General features: G+C 35.8%; 1 protein-coding gene across 8 annotated transcripts in view; it reads right to left on the reverse strand.

Annotated features, from left to right (window-relative positions):
* The window catches only part of Mtf2 (metal response element binding transcription factor 2), a 58,601-nt gene that overhangs the window by 9,401 nt on the left and 24,363 nt on the right, over nucleotides 1-24,837 (reverse strand). For 2 of the 8 annotated variants that reach the window (XM_074050979.1, XM_020171846.2), the window contains exons 2-10: nucleotides 14,313-14,329; nucleotides 14,131-14,232; nucleotides 13,944-14,025; nucleotides 10,508-10,603; nucleotides 10,176-10,276; nucleotides 9,655-9,803; nucleotides 6,914-7,009; nucleotides 5,998-6,066; nucleotides 5,097-5,220 (exon numbers count right to left, since the gene is read on the reverse strand). In XM_074050979.1, the coding sequence (XP_073907080.1) occupies nucleotides 5,097-5,220; nucleotides 5,998-6,066; nucleotides 6,914-7,009; nucleotides 9,655-9,803; nucleotides 10,176-10,276; nucleotides 10,508-10,583 (615 nt within the window). In that variant the 5' untranslated portion in view covers nucleotides 10,584-10,603; nucleotides 13,944-14,025; nucleotides 14,131-14,232; nucleotides 14,313-14,329. Of the gene's footprint in view, nucleotides 1-5,096; nucleotides 5,221-5,997; nucleotides 6,067-6,913; nucleotides 7,010-9,654; nucleotides 9,804-10,175; nucleotides 10,277-10,507; nucleotides 10,604-13,939; nucleotides 14,026-14,130; nucleotides 14,330-24,837 lie in introns of those variants that run through there. The other 6 variants (XM_074050976.1, XM_074050975.1, XM_020171844.2 and 3 more) reach the window with 6 other exon arrangements.

Here is a 24,837-nt window from a genome sequence, read left to right on the forward strand (position 1 = left end):
AATGAAGGGTCAATGAACTGCAGAAATTCCCCTGACTAGTTAGGGACACAGCTAGAATCTGAACCCATCCCTTTGGCATTCTCTCTGCACCACAGGACAGTGTGAGTACATTCAAAGCATATGCCCTACCACAAATCTACCCCTCAAGAGCCTGAGAATTTCTGTGTAAGAACGAAAGAATCAAGACTTCAAAAGCTTGAGAGAAATAAGTCCTACATCCAATTCAACCTTCCACCAAGACTACAATTTCTTTTGCAAGAGAGATTAGTCATTCAACCTTGCCTTAATTACCACCATGATAAAAGCTGATGCACCTACTCGAAAAAGCCCATTTCACAGGCAGTCAAAATGTCCCTTGATCTTCTATCCTTTCACAAAAGGAGTATCTGAAAACATCTGCAAACAGCTATCATGTCTAAGTATAAGATTACATTAGTTTTTAACAGCCACAGTATGTGGTTTGTTCACATTAACCTTTGGCAGAGCCGGGGGCTGGACTCAGGCCTTGAACTTCTCTGCTATGGCAGGCACTCTACCACTTGAGCCACTCTGCCCGCCCCATGTTAAGCTTTTAGCTAGTTAATTCTATATTCTTCCTGTTTTTCCCTTCTTACCCCAAATCTGAAATCCTGCTAGATGAACTGTTATCAAATCGAATGTCCTGTATCATGTATCTGTCTATGGTCATAACTGAAGCAGAACTTTATAAATGATGTTAATTAGATTCTAGTTTAAGCTCAGATTTTCTAGATGATCTTTTCTCTGGATTCTGACATCTTTTTCCTAAGAGAACTCTGAGGCCCTTCATTAGTCTCCTTCAGGAATTTTGTTAGCTTTTCAATCAATTACAAATCCACTTTAACTTTTACTTTAATTCATTCACAGTTCACTATCTTAAATCAAGTTATACTATGTCTACAGTCAAAGCAGTTTTGCCAACATTATCTAACAAACAAACCAGAGGTTGGGCATGGTGGTACACACCTATAAATAATCTCAGCTACTTGGGGGCAGAGGTAAGAAGACTGAGGTATGAGGCCACACTGGGTAAAATCGCAAGACACTATCTGAAAAGCAAACTGAAAAGCAAAAAGGACTCAAATAGTAGAGTGCTTGCCTCACAAACAAAGTCCTGAGTTCAATCCCCAGTACCACAAATTTTGCTACAAATCAATAACAAAAATGACCTAATTTCTGAGACCCACTCCGTTTTACTGTAGACATAGTTCAGACTCTTTAATTATCAATATTGCATTTGACGTCACAGGCTTAAGTATGTCAACAGGTAAAGTCATGATTTGCCAACCTAAATGCTACAAGTTGACGTGTAACACTTAGGGTCCCAAGTATTGCTGCTATCAGATCTTATTATTTTCACCACCTTTACTACACTCTACTTTCCTCTAGCCTTATTTCTGCCATTGTATTTAGATTGGTTTCATCTATGCCTTTCTCCCTGTCTCCTCGAAAAGTAAGGTAGCATTCTATATGGTCTTCTCCTATCAACTTCAGGACTTTAAAATTCTAAGACCCAATTAATAGGAAGTGGGTTATAACTAGGACTTTAAAATCACATTAGGAATCAAAGACAACTGACAACAGGCAGATTCCAAAAGATATTAGTATCTCATTTTAAACTTCCTGAAAGTAATGTGGTGCAACAGTGACACTTTGAATAAAACCTCAAGAAATCCTTTGCTATGGTATCAAGTGTTACATTATTATATTAAATGTTTTTATTATCTCAAAGAATTATTTTAAAACATGGAGATTCTTCAAAAAACTACACTCAGTGTACATGATAATCATAAAGGTACTAAGTCAAAAGGATGTACAAAGACCACATAGGGAAACATGACATAAAACTCATTATCTTTCGATTTAAAGTTCTAACTTTCCTTCACAGCAAGCCTATAAAATAGTCAACTAAGAAAAAAGATTCATGACACATGTAAAGTTACACTTGCCTTTCAGTATGAAAGAATTATCTCCAACAACTTTAATATTTTCAAACTTCTGTTATTAAAAGTCACGGCTTAGTGACAATGCTGAGTCAGTGTAGGTGCCTCAACGTAACTAATGTACTTCTTGCTATGGGCTGTTGACAATGGGGGAGGCAGCGCGTGTGCACGTGCATGCACACGTGTGTGCACACCCTCCTCAATTTTGCTGCTCTTGAAGCACCTTTAAATAAAAGATTACAGTATTTCCTTTACGACAACTGCCCTCAAAGCACAGTATATTAAATAGAATACCATTCATTTGATGTAGAAGTATAGCAAGTAATTAAATAGGTAAATAAGTACTTACTAGGTTTCCAAAATAATGCAAATACAATTAAACTTTAGCTAGTATCATCACATATAAAATTAAGTTTTCATTCAAAGTTCAGGAGTGGCTAGGTGTGCAAAATATATTTACAAGTAAAATGCCATTTAAAGTGATCTCAATCAACTTCTAACATTATCATAAGACTTTTTCCTTTCACCTGAGCAAGTAGAGGGAGGAAACTGTACATTTATGAGAAAGTAAAATCCTAACTTTTTAGAAGAGAAATTTCTAGGGCAAGAGATGTATCATACAGTCCATGTTACTTGTAAGAACTGATGCTCAAATGATGAATACTTCAAGGCATTCAATTACAGAATGTAAATAATACAGTACATTTTACATACATTATTTCCCATGTTTTGAAAATTTAATGGCATTTTATAGAAAGAATAAAACAAAAGAATGTTAACCTAAGTTTAGATTATCAACAAAATAAACTCCAGTTAACCAAATATTTACTATTCAAATAATTTGGAATGATCCATTATTTTTAGTATCTGTTTCATATATCTGTAACTACATTTAAAAATAAATGAGGGAGGTATGATGCTATACGCCTGCAATCTCAGAACTTGGGAGGCTTAAACAAGAGGATCATGAGTTCGAGGCCAGCCTGGGCTACATGATTAGATCCTATCTCAAAAGGAAAAAATTTTAAAAGTAAACTAAATAAAAAACACTAAGTAAACATTTTTTGGCAGAAATGTTAGGCTCTCTTTACTATTGTACCTTAAAGTCTAGTTACAATTATACTATAAAGACATAAAAAATTAATAATTAAAAACATGAACATCAATCTGTCAATAACTAGTCTGTCAACAAGATAGCTAGTATAATAAATCTGAATATTTTCTTATTTTAATGAAGAGAAGTAACAGTGCAAAATGATTAGAAGTTACTAAATGGATACACTCCTTTTGAAAAAACATAATTTTTTTTTAACTTTCTTTGGGGGGGTGGGTTGTTGCTTGGGGGTGAACCTAGGCCTCAGGCATGTCAGGCAAGTGCTCTACAACTTGGTTACATTCCTAGACTCACTTTTTCTTTTTTCTAAGACACAAGTATATAAACTGCAGATAACTACAACAGGTATTTACTTGACAAATACTTTATAGTATACAAGAGCACTTGAACTGGATGTAAGATACCTGAAATTCATAAATGAAACTTTTCTTTAAAAATAAAGTTTAAATTAATAAAATATGGTACAGCTAAAGATTTTTCTTTGTGTACCCACTATCTACATATCATGTAAGTAGTGCAGAACCTCTTCATGTTACACAAGGTGTACTAACAGTTATACAGATGTGTCTGCATATGAAGTGGTGAAAGAACCATGGCTGCGAAGAATTTTAAAATGAAAGCATTAGAACAGGAAATTTTAGAGTAACTGTAAAGAACACAATGGTTGCTACCAGTGCCTTACATCTACTTTTTTCTCTTATTACTACTGATTTTTTTAAATTTATCAAATTTCTATGTCATCTACTTGCTCTCAAACTTCATTTTTAAAAAAGCATCTAGGGTTGGGGTGTAGCTCAGTGGTAGAGCACTTGCCTAGCTCTGGGTTTGATCCCAGTACCAAAAAAGATCAAAAAACAGCATCTAATAGAAAACAGGAATTGTCATTATAGCCTAATATCTAACACTCAAAACAACTGTGTCAGGCTCAAGTGGGTAGAGCACCTACCTAGCAAGCGTGAGGCCCTGAGTTCAAACCCCACACCTCCAAATTAAAAAAATAAACCTCCAGGAAAAAAAAAAAAAACACAAAACTTTATGTCAATTGAATGTGATACTTACATACCATGTGGGAATTTGTTTTGCTTTGTGTAGCTGATATTCCAACTAAACAAATGAGTACTGTGCTCTCCCATGCCCCATAAAACTTCAAAAACATTCTTGATATCCTATTTCATATGACTCTCATGTCTAAAAGCTACAAATGCAGAAGTTCTTCCTAAATTTCAAATCAATTTGCACAAATTTTACGTTAAAAAACAGTGCACTATAATACACACATCTAACTTCATAAAGTATAGAACAATTTTTTAGTTTTCAACTAAGAGTATTTAATCTGTACTTTAATTTTATATAAACGCTAAGAATAAGATTACTCTAATTTCTTTCTTCTTTGTGTTGCTCTAGTCTCAAAATTTTTTTCAATGAACATTACATTATATTCCTTTTTGCTAAGGTGGTTATTCTTCAGAAATGAAAAGCAAAACCAGAGTGTCTGAATGAGGGTGATCTCCAGCTCAGGTGGGTTTATTCTGTAAATCTTTTCTTTTTCTTTATTCTTGTATTCTTATGTGCATACACTGCTGGGGCCATCTGGAAATCTTTATTTTAATACCACTGAATTCCTCCACTCCTGGAGGACAGAAACATATAAGGGAGTACGCAAACAGCTATATCTCTACCTGTATAGAACTTAGAAAAAAGGAGGTGAACGCATGAGTAAGATTCCAAAACAAAGGATCTTTCCCACTCCTCTACCTTTACTGCAAAGCCTCTCACTTCAGAACATGGAAGAAGCAGTTAATTTACTTCCTCCATCTATAATCTTCCAGAATCAACAGGCAACAAACAGGAAGATGAGAGCTCCTGTTGATGTCCTTACCAAGGTTATTTCTCCCAGAACTAAAAATAAAATTCAACTTTAGTTGTCTGACTTATACATGTGTCTTATTTGTTTTTATAAAAACAAAACAAAACAAAAAAGACATCAAGTAGCTAATTAGATTAGCTCTAAAATGACCTACCTCTCCGGGGTGTAATCTATCCCAGTTTTCATTAATGTATGTCATAAGCTCAAGTTCAGAATCAAAGTATTTCTTCTTGTGAATAACACTTAGGTTGTAAAGGCATAGGTGTGCTATATCTACCCTGGAATCCAAAAATAATCAAAATATACGAAAACAGTGTTTTGGGTTATTGGTAAGAAATCACACAATTTCTTAATAAAACCAGTACAATTAAAGATCTATAATGAAGTACTTAGGCAATAGAGGGTCAATATCCTCAGTCATATTCGCAGTATGATAAATCATTACACATGAAAGACTGGAAAACATTAGCTAAGCATTTACTTATCCTGAATAGTAATTACAAACTAAAAGATATCTGAATTACTTCTTAAAATTCATTCAAAGAGAAAATAATTTACAATCAAGATTTTTGTGTTGTTACTGTTAACATGCATCAGCTACATAGCAGAGCACACTTCACTAGGCTGTATCTTATCTGTTTCTAAAATACAGAAAACACAGTAAAAAACTGTGAATATCTGAAGTACTTCATTAGTAATACTCCATAATTCATCACACTTCCCACACCCTAATAAGAATTCTACACTGCAACAGAAGCTATTGTATTTGTTTAACCTGTCTCCCATACTATATGCTATTCTGAAGACACAAAAGAACTGAAAACAATTTAAGATCTAAATGATGTCTGAAAGCTGTATTTATGTCTTATTAATTTAGCAATAAAAGTGGGTAATCCTTGGTAAAGATGGCATAACCCTTGAAGATAAATAAAAGAAATAAGGGCAGACATAGAGAAGTTTTATTTAAGCCAAGTAAAAACATACAAGTTTCACATAGTAGGTTTAAAAATCTGGCCTCCCCCCCACCCCACCAAAAACAGAAATGTCCTGCTTACCACTGTAACGGTAGACGTTTGAGGTATTCTGGTCCAGAACTGCAGACAGAGCAAATAAATGTATAAAACCTACGGGGGAGAAAGAAAAGCTTTGAGTAATTAATTAACAATTATAGCACGCATTAAGAACATGAAGACCAACAGCTTATGTGAGAACAGATACTCAAAGCAAAATGTAATTTCAATATAACGCTGTGTAATTTAAAGAACTTCTTCTCCAGTAATAGCTCATGTCTGGGGGTAAGGAGAATTTCTTTAACTATTAGAGACCTTTGAAGTTCACACACAGGTTTCTAAGTAGACACAGTTTATAATACTGGCTTGAAAACGGAGATAGCTGTTCTTATAGAGATTTTTTTATTCAATGCTCGAAATAAGGCAAGATCAGAGCAAAGGACAAAATATGACTTCCCTAAGATCAAAAAGACATTAGTGCTTGTACATGCCAAGACTTAAAACCCAGATTTTAATTCCAAATTTACTGTTCTATCTCTGATTTTTCTTCCTAGAGCTCACTATGCTATCCCAATATAGAAAGCATATTATGTTTGCCTTTAGAAATTCCATATGCCGAAGGTATAAACTGTCTGTAATAAGGTCCTGCAGCCTTTTCCAATTCTGTCATATAGTCCCTTTGAGGTTCTTGAAAGGAAGGTACCAATGAGAAGAGACTAGACTACAATGGGGTAACAGAAGTAAGTGTAATCGCTGGCAACACTTAAACGCTTTCTGGAATAACATCTAAAAGCATGAAAATTATGTCTTTTAAATTTAAAATATATTACTCAGTATTTTCCATCTGAGGTGATTCCTTCGCAAATCACCGTTAAAACTGTTTTGGAAATCTGAAACCACAAAAATAACCACAACTACAAAGCCACAAAAATAAACAGTGAAGTTCAAATGCTCTTCTTACCTATCTCCAAATAACATTGGCTTTTGAAGGCATTGCACACAAGCCTCGTGAAACCACTGCTTACATTTGCAGCACTGTAGCATCTTTAAATACCAGCTATAAGAAAAAAGTTAAGATTAAAAAAAATTTCTTTTTTTTGGTTGCTTCTTGAGACAGTCTCACTGTGTTCCAGGCTAGCCTTGAGTTTGTTATCCTTCTTTCTCACCCTCCTGAGTACTGGAATTGTATCTCTTTTATAAGTAAGTGGTTCTAAACACTAGAGAGAATTGTTTTACCGCTTGAGTCACTCTGCCAGTGAGAGAGTTGTTTTATAAACTTACAGGTGACCAAAAGGTGAGGAGAGTTACAGAAATATTAAATTAAATTAATTAGTATTCCATATGATCAGAGATGAGTTAGAATGCAGAAGTAAAATTCAGTAATTTACATATACATTTTCGTTGCTGATCACATTATATACCCTGCCAGTACCCTGTCATGTTTTTTTTTTCTTTTTCTGTTGGCAGTACTGGGGTTTGACCTGAGAGGACCTCATGGTTGCTAGGCAGGTGCTCTACCACTGAGCCACTCCACCAGCCCAACATGCCTGCCTTAAAAGTAGTACAGAATCTGATAAGGAAGACACAAGAAATCAGTTACAATTTTTTTCTTTTTTTCAGGAAAAAAAAATGTAGCATAACCTTATATAGTACAAATTGGCTTATATTTAAATAAAAAAAAAGAGGAAGAAGAAGAAGAAAAGGGAGAGCAGGGGTGGAGGGAAGAGAAGAAGAAAATGGAGAGCAGGGGTGGAGGGTAGAGAAGAAGTAGAAAAGGGAGAGCAGGGGCGGAGGGTAGAGAAGAGAATCGAGAGGATATGGCAGAATGTCTGAAACTACAGGCACAACGCCTGGGGCCCTGGCAGCCCACTAAGTCATCATATTCTGTCACATTATTTCCAGAAACACTGTTTTTCAATGACAGCACTACACTTCAAGAGTAACCTTCAAATACTAGAAAGCAACAAAGACAGAGTTTGGAAATTATATCATAAAGAAATCATATCATAAGCCAGGTGCCAGTGGCTCCTAGCTACTCAGGAGGCAGAGATCAGGAGGGCTGAAGTTCAAAGCCAGCCCAAGCAAATAGTTCACAAGACCTTATCTCGAAAAACAGTTGGTGGAGTAGCTCAAGGTGCAAACCCTGAATTCAAACCCCCGCACTCCATGGGAATGGAGATTTGTCAGGAAAAGAGAACTGTTTTTATATTATTGCTACATAGGCCACCTAAGTATTTTAAGATTTTATATCTTTAACAGATAAAAACATGCACAGTTTCAAAGGCAGAAATAGGAACAGTGTTTAGAAGTAAAAGTAAATTGCTAAGTATTCTTAATTAGAACTCTGGTTTGTTAACTTAGTCAAACTTAATGAAAAACATGAACAAAACTACAGTGTAATTATGGATGTGTAATTAACTAGAATAGACAATGTGGAATGATTTCATTTTACAGACATGTTAGATAATAACAACTATGGTGGCTATCAAAGTATCTGAGAGCCCTAAATAAGAAACAAAACAAACATAACATGCAAGCACTCTGTGCACATGCTTACTGTGAAGGTTCAAGTATCCTAATTAAAGATTAAATACCCTGGCTATCAATATTTTGGCTAACAAGTCTCACTTGTAACTCTCTTGTAATTCCATCTGGATGGAATATTTTTCAATTAAAAACTTAGAAAACTATTTGGTAGCTTCTTCTGAAAATGATTTATATGTATTCCTAAAAAATGGACATCACTGAGGTGTGGTGGTATATGACTACAATCCCAACAACTCAGAGGCGAAGATCAGGAGGATCCTGTTCAAAAGCAGGCAACAAAAGATTAGCAAAATCCCATCTCAACCAGTAAACCAGGCATGATGGCACAGCCTGCATGGGAACACAGATAAGACATATTTCAGACCAAGCTGGCCCCAGGCAAAAACACCAAAAAATAATGAAAGCATAATAAAAGGGCAAGGGACATGGATCAAAAGGTAGGGGCCTGCCTGGCAAGCACAAGGCCAAATTCAAACCCAAAAAACTTTTTAAAAGAAAAAAAAAGAAAAAAGTTAAAAGAAAAAAGGGGAGAATAATAAGGCATATACTTTTTAAAAAGTCCCAGAGACTGAACCTAAGGTTTAACCAAAATCTATCTCTTACTCTCTCATTCAAATAGTACTACATGCACCAATTTCTAAATGGGCAATCACATGAAATATGACATCCAATGAAACTAACTAAATTTCAGACTGGACAGTAGGCCTCCGCAGTAAATATTCTTCCTCCATGGTTTATTTTACAAGGTATATGGACATTTACATTTCATTTTACATTCTCAGAACAAGCTATTATCCTAATAAGATTTTTAAAATTATACAGATATGATAAGCAAAAACAAAGATGAGAATTTTGTGTGTGAGTAATAATGAGAAATCCTTCCCATAGTTTTTGTTATTGATACTTTCATGCATTTGCAATTCACTATCACTCCTACACAATGATCAGTGGAGTAAGACAAGCCAAGCATGGTGGCACATGCCTGTAATCTCATGACTCAGGAGGCTGAGGTAGTGGGTCAAAAGTTTTGAGGCCAGCCTGGGATACATGGGTAGACTGTGTGTTTCAAATGCAATAGCAACAAACAAAATAACAATAAAACACTGTAAACAAATCAAAGTTACTTAAAGAGCATTACTAACTGTGTTTACTTACTCTCCAGGGCCTCCGCAATAGCAGTAACACTGCTGGACGTTGGTTTTGTGACCTGCATCCCACTCAAGGTCTGCCACACTGTAGGGTAATGTCTGCTTCATGACTTGCAAAGCTTTGGCATTTGGTCCTTTCTTAAGCGCACCACCCCTCTATACGTTAGAGGGAAAAAATGTATTTGAAAAAGTGAGTGCTAAAATATTAAACACAATCCTATAATTTATGTTTCTATAATTTAAAATGCCTGACACTTCTAAAAAGTTCTATCCTAAATTTCTAATGTAACATAAACGGATCTAATTGATAACTTATTTTTTATCCTTTCAAATTATTCCCCAAGTCCCTTACCACTGTCATAAAGTACAGGAAGGAACTACAGTATCATTAAACAATAGACAGCAACTCTCTTTAACCAGCACTGATTGCTTCTTTCATCCAAGTAAGTTTTCTATGTACACAACCATTATAACGATAGTGTCTTACAAATTCCATTTAGGGCTTAAGCCCAAAACACTAAAAGATACCTTTGTTGTTGTTGCAAAAACACACTGTCGACAGAGCCATTTTTCATCTGAATCAATCACACTCGAATCAATATGAGGTGTATGACACAACTGATGATATCCTTAATATCAAAAAGAGCATAAAGCAAATTCTATTTTATTAATAGATACTGCAGAACACAATTTCAAGAAGGCATTTTAGCATTATTGTTTCCTATATTTAAATGGATGGATAAACTTAGGATAATAGCTTCAAATTAGCAATGTAAAGTACTTTTAGTCATGAATTTTCAACAGGGGCATTCAGTATATAAAAAAACTTTTCCACAAGATCAAGAGAAATTAATGTTCACCTTGGCCACACTTGTCACATATAACCATTTCATTAGGAGCTTCTGAACACTCTTCTTGACATATTGTACAGACCATCTCCCCACTTCCAGTGGCTCCTGAAATATTTAATACATACATTAAAAAAAGAGTCATAAAAAATTTCACTTAACTTTTATGACTCAGTGGGTAGCCCATATGGACAGTGATTGTTAAACAGATCATAGCGTGTCAAAAAGCAAAGTACTGAACACAAAATGCCATCTCTCTGCTTCTTATCTGTGTTCTTATCAGCTCTAGCTTAAGATGTCATAATTTACACTGCTTTTAGTCAGAGGGCATAATTTATTTACTTATTTTATCTACTTTTTGGAGGTACTGAGGCTTGAACTCAGAGCCTCACACTTGCTTGGCAGGTATTCTACCACTTGGGCCGTGCCCCCAACCCTCAGAGGGCATCATTTAAATTATTCTCAGGTAGCAGTCCTTATTACTAATTTCTAACACTCCTACTCTTGGGGATAGAGCTCGGAGCTAGAGGCAGAATACACATCTAACTATGTGCATGCACACACTCATTCCTGTATCACTAATACCATGAGACTAAAGGAAAAGGGCAAGGAAGATTATGTAAATGATCCCTTTCTCTCTGGACTCAAGAGTATTTTTTTAATTTCATAATGTATGAAAGAGGCTGGACACCGATTACAGTCTCTGAAATCTAGATTATAGATTTATAGTGTATGTGTAGTATAGTATATGTATAGTATGTGTAATGGTAGTAATGAACCCTAACAGAATTCCACCACAACAAAAACTGGGGCTCCAGTTACTAATTAGCCTTTTTACCTAAATTAAGAAAATCAGTTTCTCCTTAATGATTTTTACTCTTAAAAAAAAAATCATCAAAGGCCTAGTGGAGTGGCCCAGGTGGTAGAGTGCCTGCCTAACAAGGCCGAGTTTAAACCCCAGTCTGCCAAAAAAAAAAACCCAACTATAAATCATTTTTCATATCCTTCTCTTGGCTATTTCAACATAGTAAGAATAATAATGTGCCTATTTATATAAAGCTTAAAATTTTGTGCTATGGACCAAGTATTATGTTAAACGCTTGACAGTTTTATTCTACAACTAACTTATTAGGTCAATATCCTATTCACAGAAAAGAACTGAAGCTCAGACTAATGGAAGGACCTTCAGTTAGAAAGTATCAAGGTTGGATTTAAACCTAGATGTGCCAGAATCCATATTCTCTCCACCATAAGATGCTTCCTTTCACCAATACTATGTAATATTTCTTCTATCAAAAGCATTTTCACAACTAGATGTGATGGACAACATCTGCAATACCAGCTACTCTGGAGGCAGAAGTCAGGAGGATCAGAGTTCAAGGCCAATCTAGGCAAAAAGTTAGCCAAATCCCACACTTCAATCACTAAGTAATCCCAACTGTGTGGGAGAATCAGTCTGAGATCAGTCTCAGGCAAAAATGTGAGACCCTACCTGAAAAATAAATAAAGAAAAAAGGGCTGGGAGGTGTAGCTTAAGTGGTAGAGTGCCGGTCTGGCAAGCATCAAGCCCTAAGTTCAAACCTCAGTACCACCAAAAACAAAAAAGTATTTTCACACAGCTGGTTTTCAAGATTACAACTTCTAGTAACTGCATAATATTCCATCTAGTGGGGAAAAAAATCAAATTTACTTAATTTGCTCAATTCCCTGGAAAAGGAATGAAAGCCTGAGCCTGAAGTTGATTCCCATCAAATCATGTGGACTATGGAGGGAGGAGAGAGTTCTTCAGAAAAAGGGATGCTGACCCAATAAGCAATATGTATTTGCCTCAGGAAACAATCCTGAGATGCTAGAATTACCTTTATTTGTGAAATCCAAGTCTGTCTCTTTTACCATCAAGTTTACCAGAACCTTCCTGCACAGCTTTTAGTCTAAAAGCTTTTAGTGGCTTTTAGTCTCCCTTGCTACAAATTAAACTTCAGTATAAAGTCTTGGTCTTTTCATCTTAGAAATACCAGTATTTTTATTGTTTACAAGCAAAGCTACAGAGCTCAAATGGTAAGAGTGCCTGCCCAGCAAGCATGAAGCTCCAAGTTCAAACCCTAGTACTGCCAAAATAAAGCAAGCTACAGTAAACATTTTTCATCTACCTTTATTCTTTTTGATTTCTTATGAATAAAATGCTAGAAGTGGGTTTGTTGACTAAAGAATATAAACATTTCTATACATTTAATGCAACTGTTAATGAAAAGTTACACTGCTACCAACAATATAGGACTATATCATTTCACTGAAACAAATAAAACATTAGGGATTTTTTAATTCATTTTTTTAAATTTTCATTTTATTTTTGAATTAGCATACATTAATAATACAAGGTAACATTAGGTTTTGTAAAACTTTAAATGTCTTAAAGTTTGTAATGGTTTTAAAATGATACACAACTCCCTCTTTCAATGTACTTTTTTGTTTGTTTGTGTGAGACTGGGGTTTGAAATCAGATCTTGGCACTTGCAAAGCAGATACTCTACTGCTTGAGCCACATCTCCAGTCCTGTGGTGCTGTATATTTTTTTGACTTCTAACTTGATTCTATTTTTCCTGTATTTATGAAAACTTTAAAAAGTATCTTTTTTGGACTAGTGGAGTGGCCCAAGTGGTAGAGCATCTGCCTAGCAAGCATAAATAAGGCCCTGAGTTCAAACCCTAGTACCACCACAAAAAGAAAAAAAAATCTTTCTTACAAGATACAATTACTCTATTATGTTAGATCCACATACATACACAAACACAAATATAATTTGCAGGTTTCTTACAGAGGAGAAAACTAAAACTATTCCCCACTGATCTGCCATAATGCTTTTCCAATTCACTTGTTTGCTTTTACAGCTATAAATTTAGCATGCTACTCTCTGAGTGCTACAAAGACTTAAGTGGCCAGCAAACAATCCTTCACAATTCTGGGAATAGCATAAGAAACCAGTGAAGAAAGACTCACTCATCTGACATACTTGGTGGGGCACACGTTGGACAGGATGCCTCACTGACAACAACCTGCTATCTCTGTATACCATTAATTTTCTTCTTTTCTGCCACTTTTGTTAAAAGGAAAGAAGAAACAGAGAGGAAGAATGACAGAACAAAAGGACAGACAGACCTACATTAAGTTTGCAAGAACTTCCAAAAGACAGAAAAGCTGAAAGGAACACACAGCAACCAGAAAAGGAACAGGAAGCAACACAGCATTCAGTTCTATTATATGGAGACCCATCTTTATAAAATAAGGAAAAGGAATTAATAAATCTGAATGCAAAATTGTTTACTCAGAACCAAATGTGACACTGAGTTATCACAATACCATGTATTCAACAGACAACACTAGAAAACACTAAGGTAAAGAAAATCAAATTTCAAGATAAATCATATTCAAGGGAAATAGTAGCACCTGCCTGTTTGAATGTCCTTCCAGAGAACCCAGGATTTAGAACTGTCTTCAAATATGATGAAGCAGCTCTGTTTCAATATATTTATCTGCAATACAGAGAATTGAATGATCTCTTAAAATTATAAAATGAACTTAAATTTTAAATTATTTAAGAGTTTACTGCAAAAATAACTTGTATTAAGGTAACTTGCCTTTTTGATAGTTCCAAGATAAAACAAGCCATCTGACCATCTAGCTAGGACATCCTGACCCTCTTCAAATTTACATGCTGGCTTTTTGGCTTTATGTCCATCCTGTAAAGACAGCTTGGTCAAGGATGTTGGGGTCTTTTGGTTTCGACGTAAAGGAGACCGCTTGTGGACCAGTGAATTACCTGCTCCTGTAGAGTCTCTATTTGGGGAATAAAAGACCAAATATAAGACAAAGTTTTACCAATAACACATTTCACATGCTAATCAAAAAAAAAAAAAAAAAAAAACCAACCTTAGCTTGAGGGAAATAGAACAAGTACCTCAAATTACAAATTCTCTCCAAATAAGTTTAAAACAAAATCATACCAATTCTCAATATTCACTGCCTACCCTAAAATGAGCCCATGACTCAGCAACCACGCCACCATTACATATTTGGGCAGTTATAAAAATAATACCTATAAATTGAGGTGGACAGACCACAGTCATGAGGAAAGGATGCCTTGAATCTCATGACTGGGTTTAAAGAAAAAAAAAAAAAAAAAATTGTGAATTAAGCCTTACTGCTTGATTATGCCACATGTAATTAAGACACTTTAACTTTGGAGGATAGAGGTATACTCACACTCACTGGAAGGGTAGTCACGACTCCTCTATAGGGAATCACTATTGAATTTAGTCTTTTATTAAAGGGGTGTATCACAATCTTTCAAATATGCAGATTGGGAGTTTCTTTTTTTTAATGAAAAACCACAAATTTCACAAAATCACATTTAAATGGCAAGTGTTCTATAACAGCATTTCTTTTTAAGCAAAAGACCTCAAAATGACACATTGCAAAAGTATAATTTATGTGATTCTGTAAACAGCATAACATACCACCATCAATTTTTCTCTTGAAGGTAACAAAGCAGTGTCCAGTTTCACTATTTCTGATTTGATGTTTCACTAATTTTAAGCAATACAAGTAAAGCTACATAAGCAATAATCCTAAAGTAGCATAAAAAGTCTAGTAAAAATAAAATGAGAAAAAGGGAAAACTCAATTCCTAAAAATGCACAAATTCTTGGAAATCCTGCCACATGCTACAACAGAACCTTGAAAACATTATGCTAAGTGAAACAAGCCAGACCAAAATGGCAAGTATTTTTCTGGCAATAAGTAATAACTAAAGCAGTCAAATTCATGGGACAGAAAGTAGAATGGTGCCAGCCAAGGGCCAGGGGAGAGTGGTTCGAGTTTATTGGATACAGGGTTTTAGTATTTTAAAGATATCCAAAGATCTGGTGGGGTGGCTCAAGTAGTAAACACACCTGCCTAACAAGCTTTTGAGGCCTTGAGTTCAAACCCCCATACAGCCAAAAAAAAAAGACATCCAAGGAAATAACAACCAGTATCTCCCTTAAGTTGCTGTAAAATAAACATTAATCTATATACCCAAGAACTTTCAAGGGAAAAAAAAAAACCAAAAACCTCCAAGTACAGTAAGTACAAAGAGATATACTGAAAGAAGACAAAAAAAAAAAAGTCTTGAAAGCACCAAGGAAACAATTCATCATGCACAAGTAAATCCCAATAAAATTAATAGATGGCTTCTTATCAGAAACAATGAAGGCAGTGTGGTGACATCCAAAGCACTGAAAGAAAAAAAAGTTGTCAAGCAAATCTTAAAAAGCTACCAAAACTATCTTTTAAAAAATGAAATTGTCACTTACACAAAATCAAAAACTGTACTTGTTATCAGCAGAGCCACTTTTACAAAAATATACTTTTTTTTTTTTTTTTGTGGGACTGAGGTTTGAACTCAGGGTTTTCAGCTTACAAAGCAGGCACTCTGCCACTTGAGCCACACACCTCCAGGCACTGAAGAAGTAAGATGGATAGTAAGAAAACACAAAAGAAATTCAAATTCAAATTCAAATTCAAATACAAACACACACACACACACACACACACACACACACACACACACACGCACGTGCGCACATGGGGGCTGGGGAGTGGCTTAAGTGGCAGAGCACCTGCCTTGAAAGTGTGAAGCACTGAGTTAAAACCCAGTACCGCCCCCCAAAAAAACCCGCAGGAACAAATGAAAGCCAAAAATGGCAAATAAAAGAATGAATATAAAATGAAGCCTGCCACATTAAGAAAGTATCTGCTATATAACATAAGTCACTCACTGTTTCAATTAAATATGGTGTTCCATGAAATAGCTGCTAATTAAGCTGGCAATTCAACCAATGGTACAAATACCTTACACAGACTTTCTATTTCATCACATAAGATATTAAAACTCAAAGTCTAGGTTTAATAATGATAATTTTTACTGTTTTATCAAGAACACATATTGTCATGCTACTCATAGCTGTAAGGAAAGGGCACTTTTGTACTATGATCAGAGAGATTTAAATGTTTGACAGAATGAGTGAAAAGATGTAAAACGGAAGATGAATCATAATGAATTTTATCAGCAGGGATGTTCAAAGTCCAGGCTGAGAACCTTTTTTTCAGACATTAAAACAATCCAAAATACCTTTAAATCACACTATAAGAAATAACTCTATTACCAAATGACTTTAACAAAAAAACTATGTCCAGTAATTACTTGAAGGATTTTGTATTCCTTATAGTAAACTAAGCCTGGGCTGGATGGAGATATGGCACAAGAAGTAGAGCATGAGCCTAGCAAGCATGACATTAAGTAACTATGAGTGAGAAATGAACTCAACAGAATGCTGGAAGACTATGCTATAACCCAGAACCTTCTAATTCTGGAGTGAAAAAAGTACCAGGAAAAAAAAATCAGAATTGCAAACATTCTCAGACAGTTTCATATGATCTGCTATTACTCAACAAATTCTCTTTTCCATGATGGCAAGGTCTATTTCTATACTATACTCCACTGTACTGTTACCATTATACATCCTTAGATCATGGATATGAAACTTTAAGATGCTTAATTTCCTAGCGTTTCTGCTGCCCTCCTCATCTTTCTGATGTGCTGTGTTTTGGTGGAATAAGAACCTAACCTAGAAATAGTTACCTTGACTACTTTACACCGCCTTCTACCCTCACCTTATTTTTTTCTTCCGTTCACAGTCAAACCTCTGGGAAAGTCATTAAGATTAACATATGCATAATTCTATATTAAGTTTTTTGCATCTTCATTTGCAAATCATTTTTTGAGTTCTTATATGAGTCACTTAGTGTGCTATGAGATATACAGAGGTAATTTAGTACTTAGAGCAATGTTTGTTATGGAGACATTTTTGGAGATGAGGGTTTTACAGATCCTTTTTTTACATAAGGAAACCGCAATTGCAAGATGGATTAAATAACTTGGCAAAGTATATAGAGTAACAAACGAGAACCAGTACTTTCAACTATGGCATTCAACTATGCTTAAAAGCTTGCAACAAGGCCGGGCTTGGTGAAAGTTAAGACAGGACAAAGGGTGGCTCCAGCCTGTAATCCTAGCTATTCAGGAAGGAGAGATGGGGAGGATCAAGGTTCCAGGACTGCCCTGGCAAAAAGTTCCCAAGACCCCACTTCATCCCATGGCTAGGTATGGTGGCACCCACCTATCATCCCAGCTACCTGGAAGCACAAATAGGAGAATGAGGGTCCAGGCCGGGCCAGCCAGGGCATAAAGCAAGACCCTATCTCAAAAATAACTAACACAAAAAGGGTTGGCTCAAATAATAACAGTGCCTGCCTAGCAAGCATGATGTCATGAGTTCAACCCCTAGTACTAAAAAAAAAAAAGAAAAGAAAAAAAATTTGCAACAATCTAGGGGAGAGGTAGAAAAGAATTAAAAGTGTCTTTCATCCTTGTTCTCCTTCACACTATTTTTGCCTATTTCTTTCCTCCCAGTCACAGCCAAACCTCTAGGACAAAGCAATACAAACTTACTGTCTCCAATCATATGGTCTTCCCCACTCAGTCTTCAACCCATATCTTCACCAAGAACAGGGGACACCGACCTTACCTCTTACTCACAGCTGTATCCCCAATGCTCTGCATGAGATTTAGCACACAAAAAGCGTAACAATTAACGTGGAACTTACAAAATTCAAGTCAAGAAGAACCTATTTCTTAAGGAGTTAACTTTTTTCTCAAAATACTGTACGCACAAATCTCAGTTTTGCTACAAGTAAAAACACTAATTCACATCTAAGGCAAGTACACATCAACCTAGACACAGAACATAATCACATAAAATGCACTGATAAGTAAATCATCTGCAAGAGCATTATCTTCTTGTAACTTTCTCTGCCCAAAGAAATCTTGCAGAAAACAAAGCAAGAAAAAGCTGAACTGCAGGGCAGTGATGGCTCACGCCTATAATCCTCACTACTTTGGAGGCAGAGATCAGGAGGATTGTAATTAAATATACCAACACAAATAAGGACTGGCGGACTGGCTCAAGTAGGTAGTGGGAGTCCCAGAGTTCAAAATCCCAGAAACTGCCCACCCCACCCCCCAAAAGAAGAGGGGATGTGATGAGAGAGGAGGGAAGGGGAGGGAAGGGGAAAAAAGAAAAGGGTAAATAGTCCAGAAAACAATACAAACATAACTAAGATAAACACATATCTCCCCGCACCCTTTTTTCCACGGATGTCACTGTGATTGCTTCCTTCCTTTCTAGGAGGGAAGAGGTCACATTCTAGAATTAATCAGAAAAATTAATTTTTCTAATTTTAAAATGTATTATTTCCATTCTAATTACAAAAATAAACATGCTGATGGTAAAATAAATGACTAATATAGATATTTCACATAGCTAAAAGTGAAAACTCCCTGTGCTATATTATATTACCCCATAAAACAAACTTAATCTCCTGGGTTTTTTTAAATGTACATCATATACAAACATAGATATAATTCATATAAATGTTTTTACAAAAGTAGATTATGTATACTGTTCTCTAACTTTTCTCACAAAACAATGTATCTTGAACAATGTAACTTCATTTGATCAGTATAAAATAAGAGCATATAAAACAATAGGTTCATCAGATGCTAAGCTGCTTTAAAATCATTACCCAACTGAGGAACATTTAGGATATTTCCAATGTTTTATTATCACGAGAAATAAAATAAAGCTCATTCTATTACATTTCCAGCTACCATATAAAATAAATTAAAAAAGAATTACTGTATCAAAGAATGTGTACTTTTTTCTTTTTCATTGTAGAGCATTACAAACACATACTAGACAAAAGAAGTATAATAAACCATGAAGTACTTACCAATCAATTTCCATTACCATCTCATAGCTAGAACTGTTTCAGTAATACGCTCATTTCCCCTTATCCCCATGTTAGGTTTGTTTGTTTGCTTATAGCTTTGGAAGGCAGCGCTGGGATTTGAACTCAGGGTCTCACGCTTGCTAGGCAGGTGCTCTACCACTTGAGCTAGTCCACCAGCCCTATTTGGTGTTTTTGAGATAGGGTCTCAAGGTCTGGCTTCAAACAATGATCCTCCTGATCTCTGCCTCCTGAGTAGCCCACAGATATTGTCAAATTGTATCCCAAAGGTAGCAATGACATCCTCACTGACACTATCAGGGCAGTACTGGATGCTGCACACCTTTACAACAGGGACATTAACTTTCCTTTGCCATTGGACAATATAAACAGGCAATTTTTTATTAGTAGCTAAAACTATGTTTTTTCTTAAAATTTGTTTTTTTGTTTGTTTTTGGCAGTACTGGGGCTTGAACTCAGGGCCTCTTGCTTGCTAGGCGGGTGCTCTACCACTTGAGCCATTCCATCAGCCTGTTTTTTCTTCAAATTTGTTAACAATGTATGTCTGGAAATGGAAATTGATGATTGACGATTTACCTGGTTTTTGGTTTCTGGGGTTTTTTTGTTTGTTTCTTTCTTTCTTGGTAGGACAGGGGTTTGAACTCAGGGCTTTGCACTTACAAAGCAGGTACACTTGAGCCACACTTCCAGTCCATTTTGCTCTGGTTATTTTGGATGTGGGGTCTTGCATAATACTTGCCTGGGCTAGCCTTGAACTGCGATCTTCCTCTTCTCAGCCTCCCAGGTAGGTAACATTATAGAAATTGAATCACCTTTGCCTTTTTCTTTCTTTTTTTTTTAAATTGAAATGTTAATCTTTTGGTCAAGTATTTTCAGGAGCTTCTATCTTTTCCTCTCATAGAATGTTAAGAATATCTACAATTCTCTCACTTCCTTATATTGCAGCTTTTCCCAAAGAGAATTGATACAAGCTAAATCTCTGCATTTGGCAAGTACTCTCCTGTATATAAGTTCAATTTAATTCCAATTAAAATTCCAACAGGATTTTGAGGAGGCCAAATATATTATAAAGCGAATATGAAGATCTTTAGGAAGAATAAATAGGAAGACTTACCCAACCAGAAACTTGACAAAATCCAGAAAAAAACTGTTCTCAACTAGCAAGGATCAGAGGGTAAGACCAATGCAACGCATCTCAAAAAAGAGATTATGTGTGGGAAGTTGATAAATTATTAACATGATACCAAAAATCCATACAGAAAGGAGGTACTATTTAGTAAGTAATATAAATATTTAGAAAATTTAGCTCATCTAAATGTAGGGAAAATTGTACCCCTAACCCACAACAAACAAAAAGCTTGGTTCTAAATGGATTCAAGGCATAAAAGTGAAATGTAAACCTTCAAATCTAGTAGGAAAATGTAGAATACTGTTGTGATATTTTGTGGAGCATACATTCAACATCATGGAAAGATCTTACAAACACACTGATGAAAACAGTAATTAGGGTGGAGGATGTGACTCAGTGGTACAATGTGCACTTAGCACACACGGGAATCTAGGTTCAATCCCCAGTGCGGTCACACATACAAACAGCCCAACAAAATTTTAAGACGATATATCATTTACATGATTTGAAAACATACATGCATATCTTAAAAGAACACATACATGCGAAGACATATTCTGAATACACTCAAGTGAGTATTTCAGGTGACTGGTAAATGAAAGTGAGTGAAAATAGGAACTGGAAAAACAAGGTATGCCCTGCCAATGGATTTTTCCAGTAATACCATGACCTGGGCAAATTTATCAGTGACAGAGCAGCAGAAACCAAGTCATTTCAAGAAGTCACATGACACCAAAGGGGTAGATAACAAAAGAAAAAACAGGAAATTGTGCTTTGTACATCAAAAGACAGCATCAACAGAGTAAAAGCAACCCGCAGAATGCTAACTCCTAGCACTCAACAAAAAAACTTGATTCAAATATGGAAAAGGACTTGTTTCAAATATGGAAAAGGACTTGTTTTTTCTCCAAAGACATATAAATGATCAAGAAGTGCATGAAAAAGATGTTCAATATCCTTGTCGTTGGGGAATTCTGTGTCAACAGTACAATGAAATACTACCTCAGGCCCAATAGCATAGCTACTATCAAAAAAAAAAAAATTACAGGTGGGAAAACTGAGGAAAAAAAAACTGAATAATAAGTGTTGTTGGCAAGGATGCAGAGAAACTGGAACCTTTGTCACTGTGGTAAGAATATAAAATGCCCGGAAAACAGCAGCAGTTCCCAAAAAATAAAAACAGAATTACAGTATGATCCACTAATTCCACTCCTGAATATAAAATACAAAGAACTGGAAGCAGAACCTTGAAGAGATATATGTGTAACTGTGTTGTTCCCTACAACATTATTCATAAGAATTAAAACATGGAAGTAACCCAAGTGTCTAATCAACGTATGAATGAATGGATAAGCAAAATGTGGCATAAACATACAATGGAATTTTATACATTTTTTTAAAAAAGGAAATTCTGACTTATGCTACAATGTGGACTAACCTCAAGAACATTATGCTTAGTGAAACAAACCAGTCACAAAAACATGAATTTTATCAGAAGTCACAGAGACAGAAAGTAGAATGGTGGTTGCCAGGAGCTAAGGAGAAAGGAATATGGGGAGCTACTGCTTTTGATGGAGGTAGAGTTCCAGTTTTACAATATGAAGAGTTATGAAGATGGATGGCATTGATGGTTGAATATTATCAATGTAATACCACTGAACTGTACACTAAAAAATGTTTTAAGACAGTAAATTTTATAGTATGTGTAGTTTACCACAATAAAGAGTGCAAAAAAAAAAAAATCTTAAAGTCACTACTGCTGCCTCCCTGTTAGTAACATCCATCTTGAAAGAGAGTGCCTGGACAAAGAAAATTACTCCGTAGAGAGTGATTAGAAATGCATGGATCAAATCACTACTTCCTTCTTGCATTACTACTACTACCACAGATAACACCCTGGGCTGGTGGAGTGGCTCATGTGGTAGAGTGCCTAACAAGAGCAAGGTCCTAAGTTCAAACCCCAGTACCGTTAAATAAGAATGAATGAATGAATAATCTGACTCAAGAACTTGGAGATTTGTGGCATGCTGGAGTGGCTCAAGTGGTAGAGCACATCCCTTGCAAACATTAAGTCCTAAGTTCAAATTCCAATGCTGCCAAAACCACACACACACACACACACAGAAAAAGAGAGAACTTCGAAATTGGCAGAATAATTTAAAGGTAGTGTGGCTTAGGAAAAACTGAGATTAGTTTTTTTCCCCACCCATTCCCCAATTTATTCCTCCAGCTACCTAGCAGACTATCTGAATTATTAGTGTGAGACCCTGGACAGTTTGTTTAATTTGTCTAAAATAATTTGAGGACTACTGTGAAGTCTGTATGTAAGGATCTAGTATAGTATAATTTCTCAAAAAACCATAGAAGAAACCTCAAGAAATCTGACTCATTTTCGGGTCTATTATTTTTCCTTCAGTAACTACTGGATAGGTTTTTAATGTACTTTCCAGCCTGTACTCTGAGACGGAAGACCATCCTGCCTTTGTACCTAGCACAGTGCCCAGAGCCCAGAATGTACTGGGATTAAATAATTAACACTGGCAATAGCTAACAGTTCATCAAAGGCAGTTTCTGAGGGCCAAATGCCATCCTCCCCAGTAGGAGCTTTCATCCTTCTACTCCAATCAGCTATAACAAACCCAACATGACCATGTCTCCAGCTCTCCTTGCCACTACTCTCTAGCTCCTGAAGTGTATTACTTGGTAGCTAATCCTTTTCACTGCCACTTTCCACTGGAGCACTCTTCTTCCTAATTCACTAATCCACAAAGTGACATGATTCTGCAATAATGGGGGGAGAGGGGGGAGGAACAGAACTGCTAAGAGAAAAAGAAAAGAAAAAAAAAAAAAACAACACCTCAACACCTATCTATTGCTGTCTTAACCCAATCAAGGCAGGTCTCATCTCTTAAAAACACAAAGCTGTCATCTTTCCCACACTCTCACAATTTCTTCCATTCTCTAGGAGAAGGAACAAATACATGGGTTAATTCCATGTGAAGGATATAATGTAACCTAATAAAGTTTGTGGGATCTTTAAGTAAGTGAAATTCATGAGGCCAAACAGGGCCAGAGTAAGATCCAAGTACAAGGGAAACAGCAGACAATCTACTTAAGGTTGGATCCACACTAAATCTATAGGAAGGAGTTCTGTTCTCTCTTGAGACAGAAAGACAAAGACTGAACCTGACTGCCTTCTTTCTAATTGAGAATCCTTTAAAAAAAAAAAAAGCCTAATGTCAAAGGAACCAGCGTTCAACCTAGAGGTCAGAAAGCATAAAACCAGGCAGCTCAAATGCTACTCAGTTTCTTTAGTTTTAGAAACATGCATAAGTATATTTTAAATCAAATAGTGCAGAGAGAAATAAACTGAAAGGCAACACTTTCCCACCTATCACTTCCCATATCCCAGTCTTCCAGGTTTTTGTTTTTTAAACTCAGCTATTTCATCTTGGAGGTACCTCTTTATTTCCAAATAATGTATTTATATTCCTTTTTTTAAGGATCAATTTCAGAACTGACTTGTTGCTTATAAAAGATAGTTTGCACCCTATAACCTAATTCCTATCTCCTAATCACTTCGTACCTCCCATTATGTATAAATACTGGACTCTTCGTTAAATCAGCAGTTTTACTTTACTAAAACTACATAACTGCAAAAATATAAGTAAATAATCTTACTCAATTTCTATTCCTACTACTAACTAGTTGGGATGTAAGAGTGAGCACCTGTGGTCCTGAGCTACTCAAGAGGTAGGAAAACTGCTTAAGAACAGGAGTTTCAGGCAAGCCTGGGCACACAAGCCCCTCAGAAGTTGATGGTATTCTACTATGCTCAGTACTGTAACAAAAAATCTGATTTTTACTCCTTGGTAGGTTACCTGCCCTCCCACACACACACTGCTGTAAATTTTTAGGATCTTCCTTTTTCCTTGATGACTTGAGATTTTATTAAAAATATGCCTAAGGTTTCCATTATCTATTTCTTTAAAGATGGTTTTCTTCTCTTTATCTTGGGCTCCTCTTTCATGTAGCAGGCTTTCCTCAAATATTTCATCATTTTTAGTTGTCCGCTGATGTTTAACACTGATGTTATAGGAATCCACTTGGAACTGAGTAATAAGCTTTGCCTTAGGGTGATAAAGTAGGGGGAAGGCAATACTTAAGATTGAAACCCGCTGAATGACAAAACAAAGACTTATCAATGTAAAAGCTTCTTCATTCTTTACCTGAGGTGATAGATAACCGGGTATGCATATATAAACTAACATCTCACTCTTACTATTTGAAAATATTATCCTCATCGC

The sequence above is a fragment of the Castor canadensis genome, chromosome 12 (assembly GCF_047511655.1).
Source record: "Castor canadensis chromosome 12, mCasCan1.hap1v2, whole genome shotgun sequence".
NCBI classification, from domain to species: Eukaryota; Metazoa; Chordata; class Mammalia; order Rodentia; family Castoridae; genus Castor; species Castor canadensis.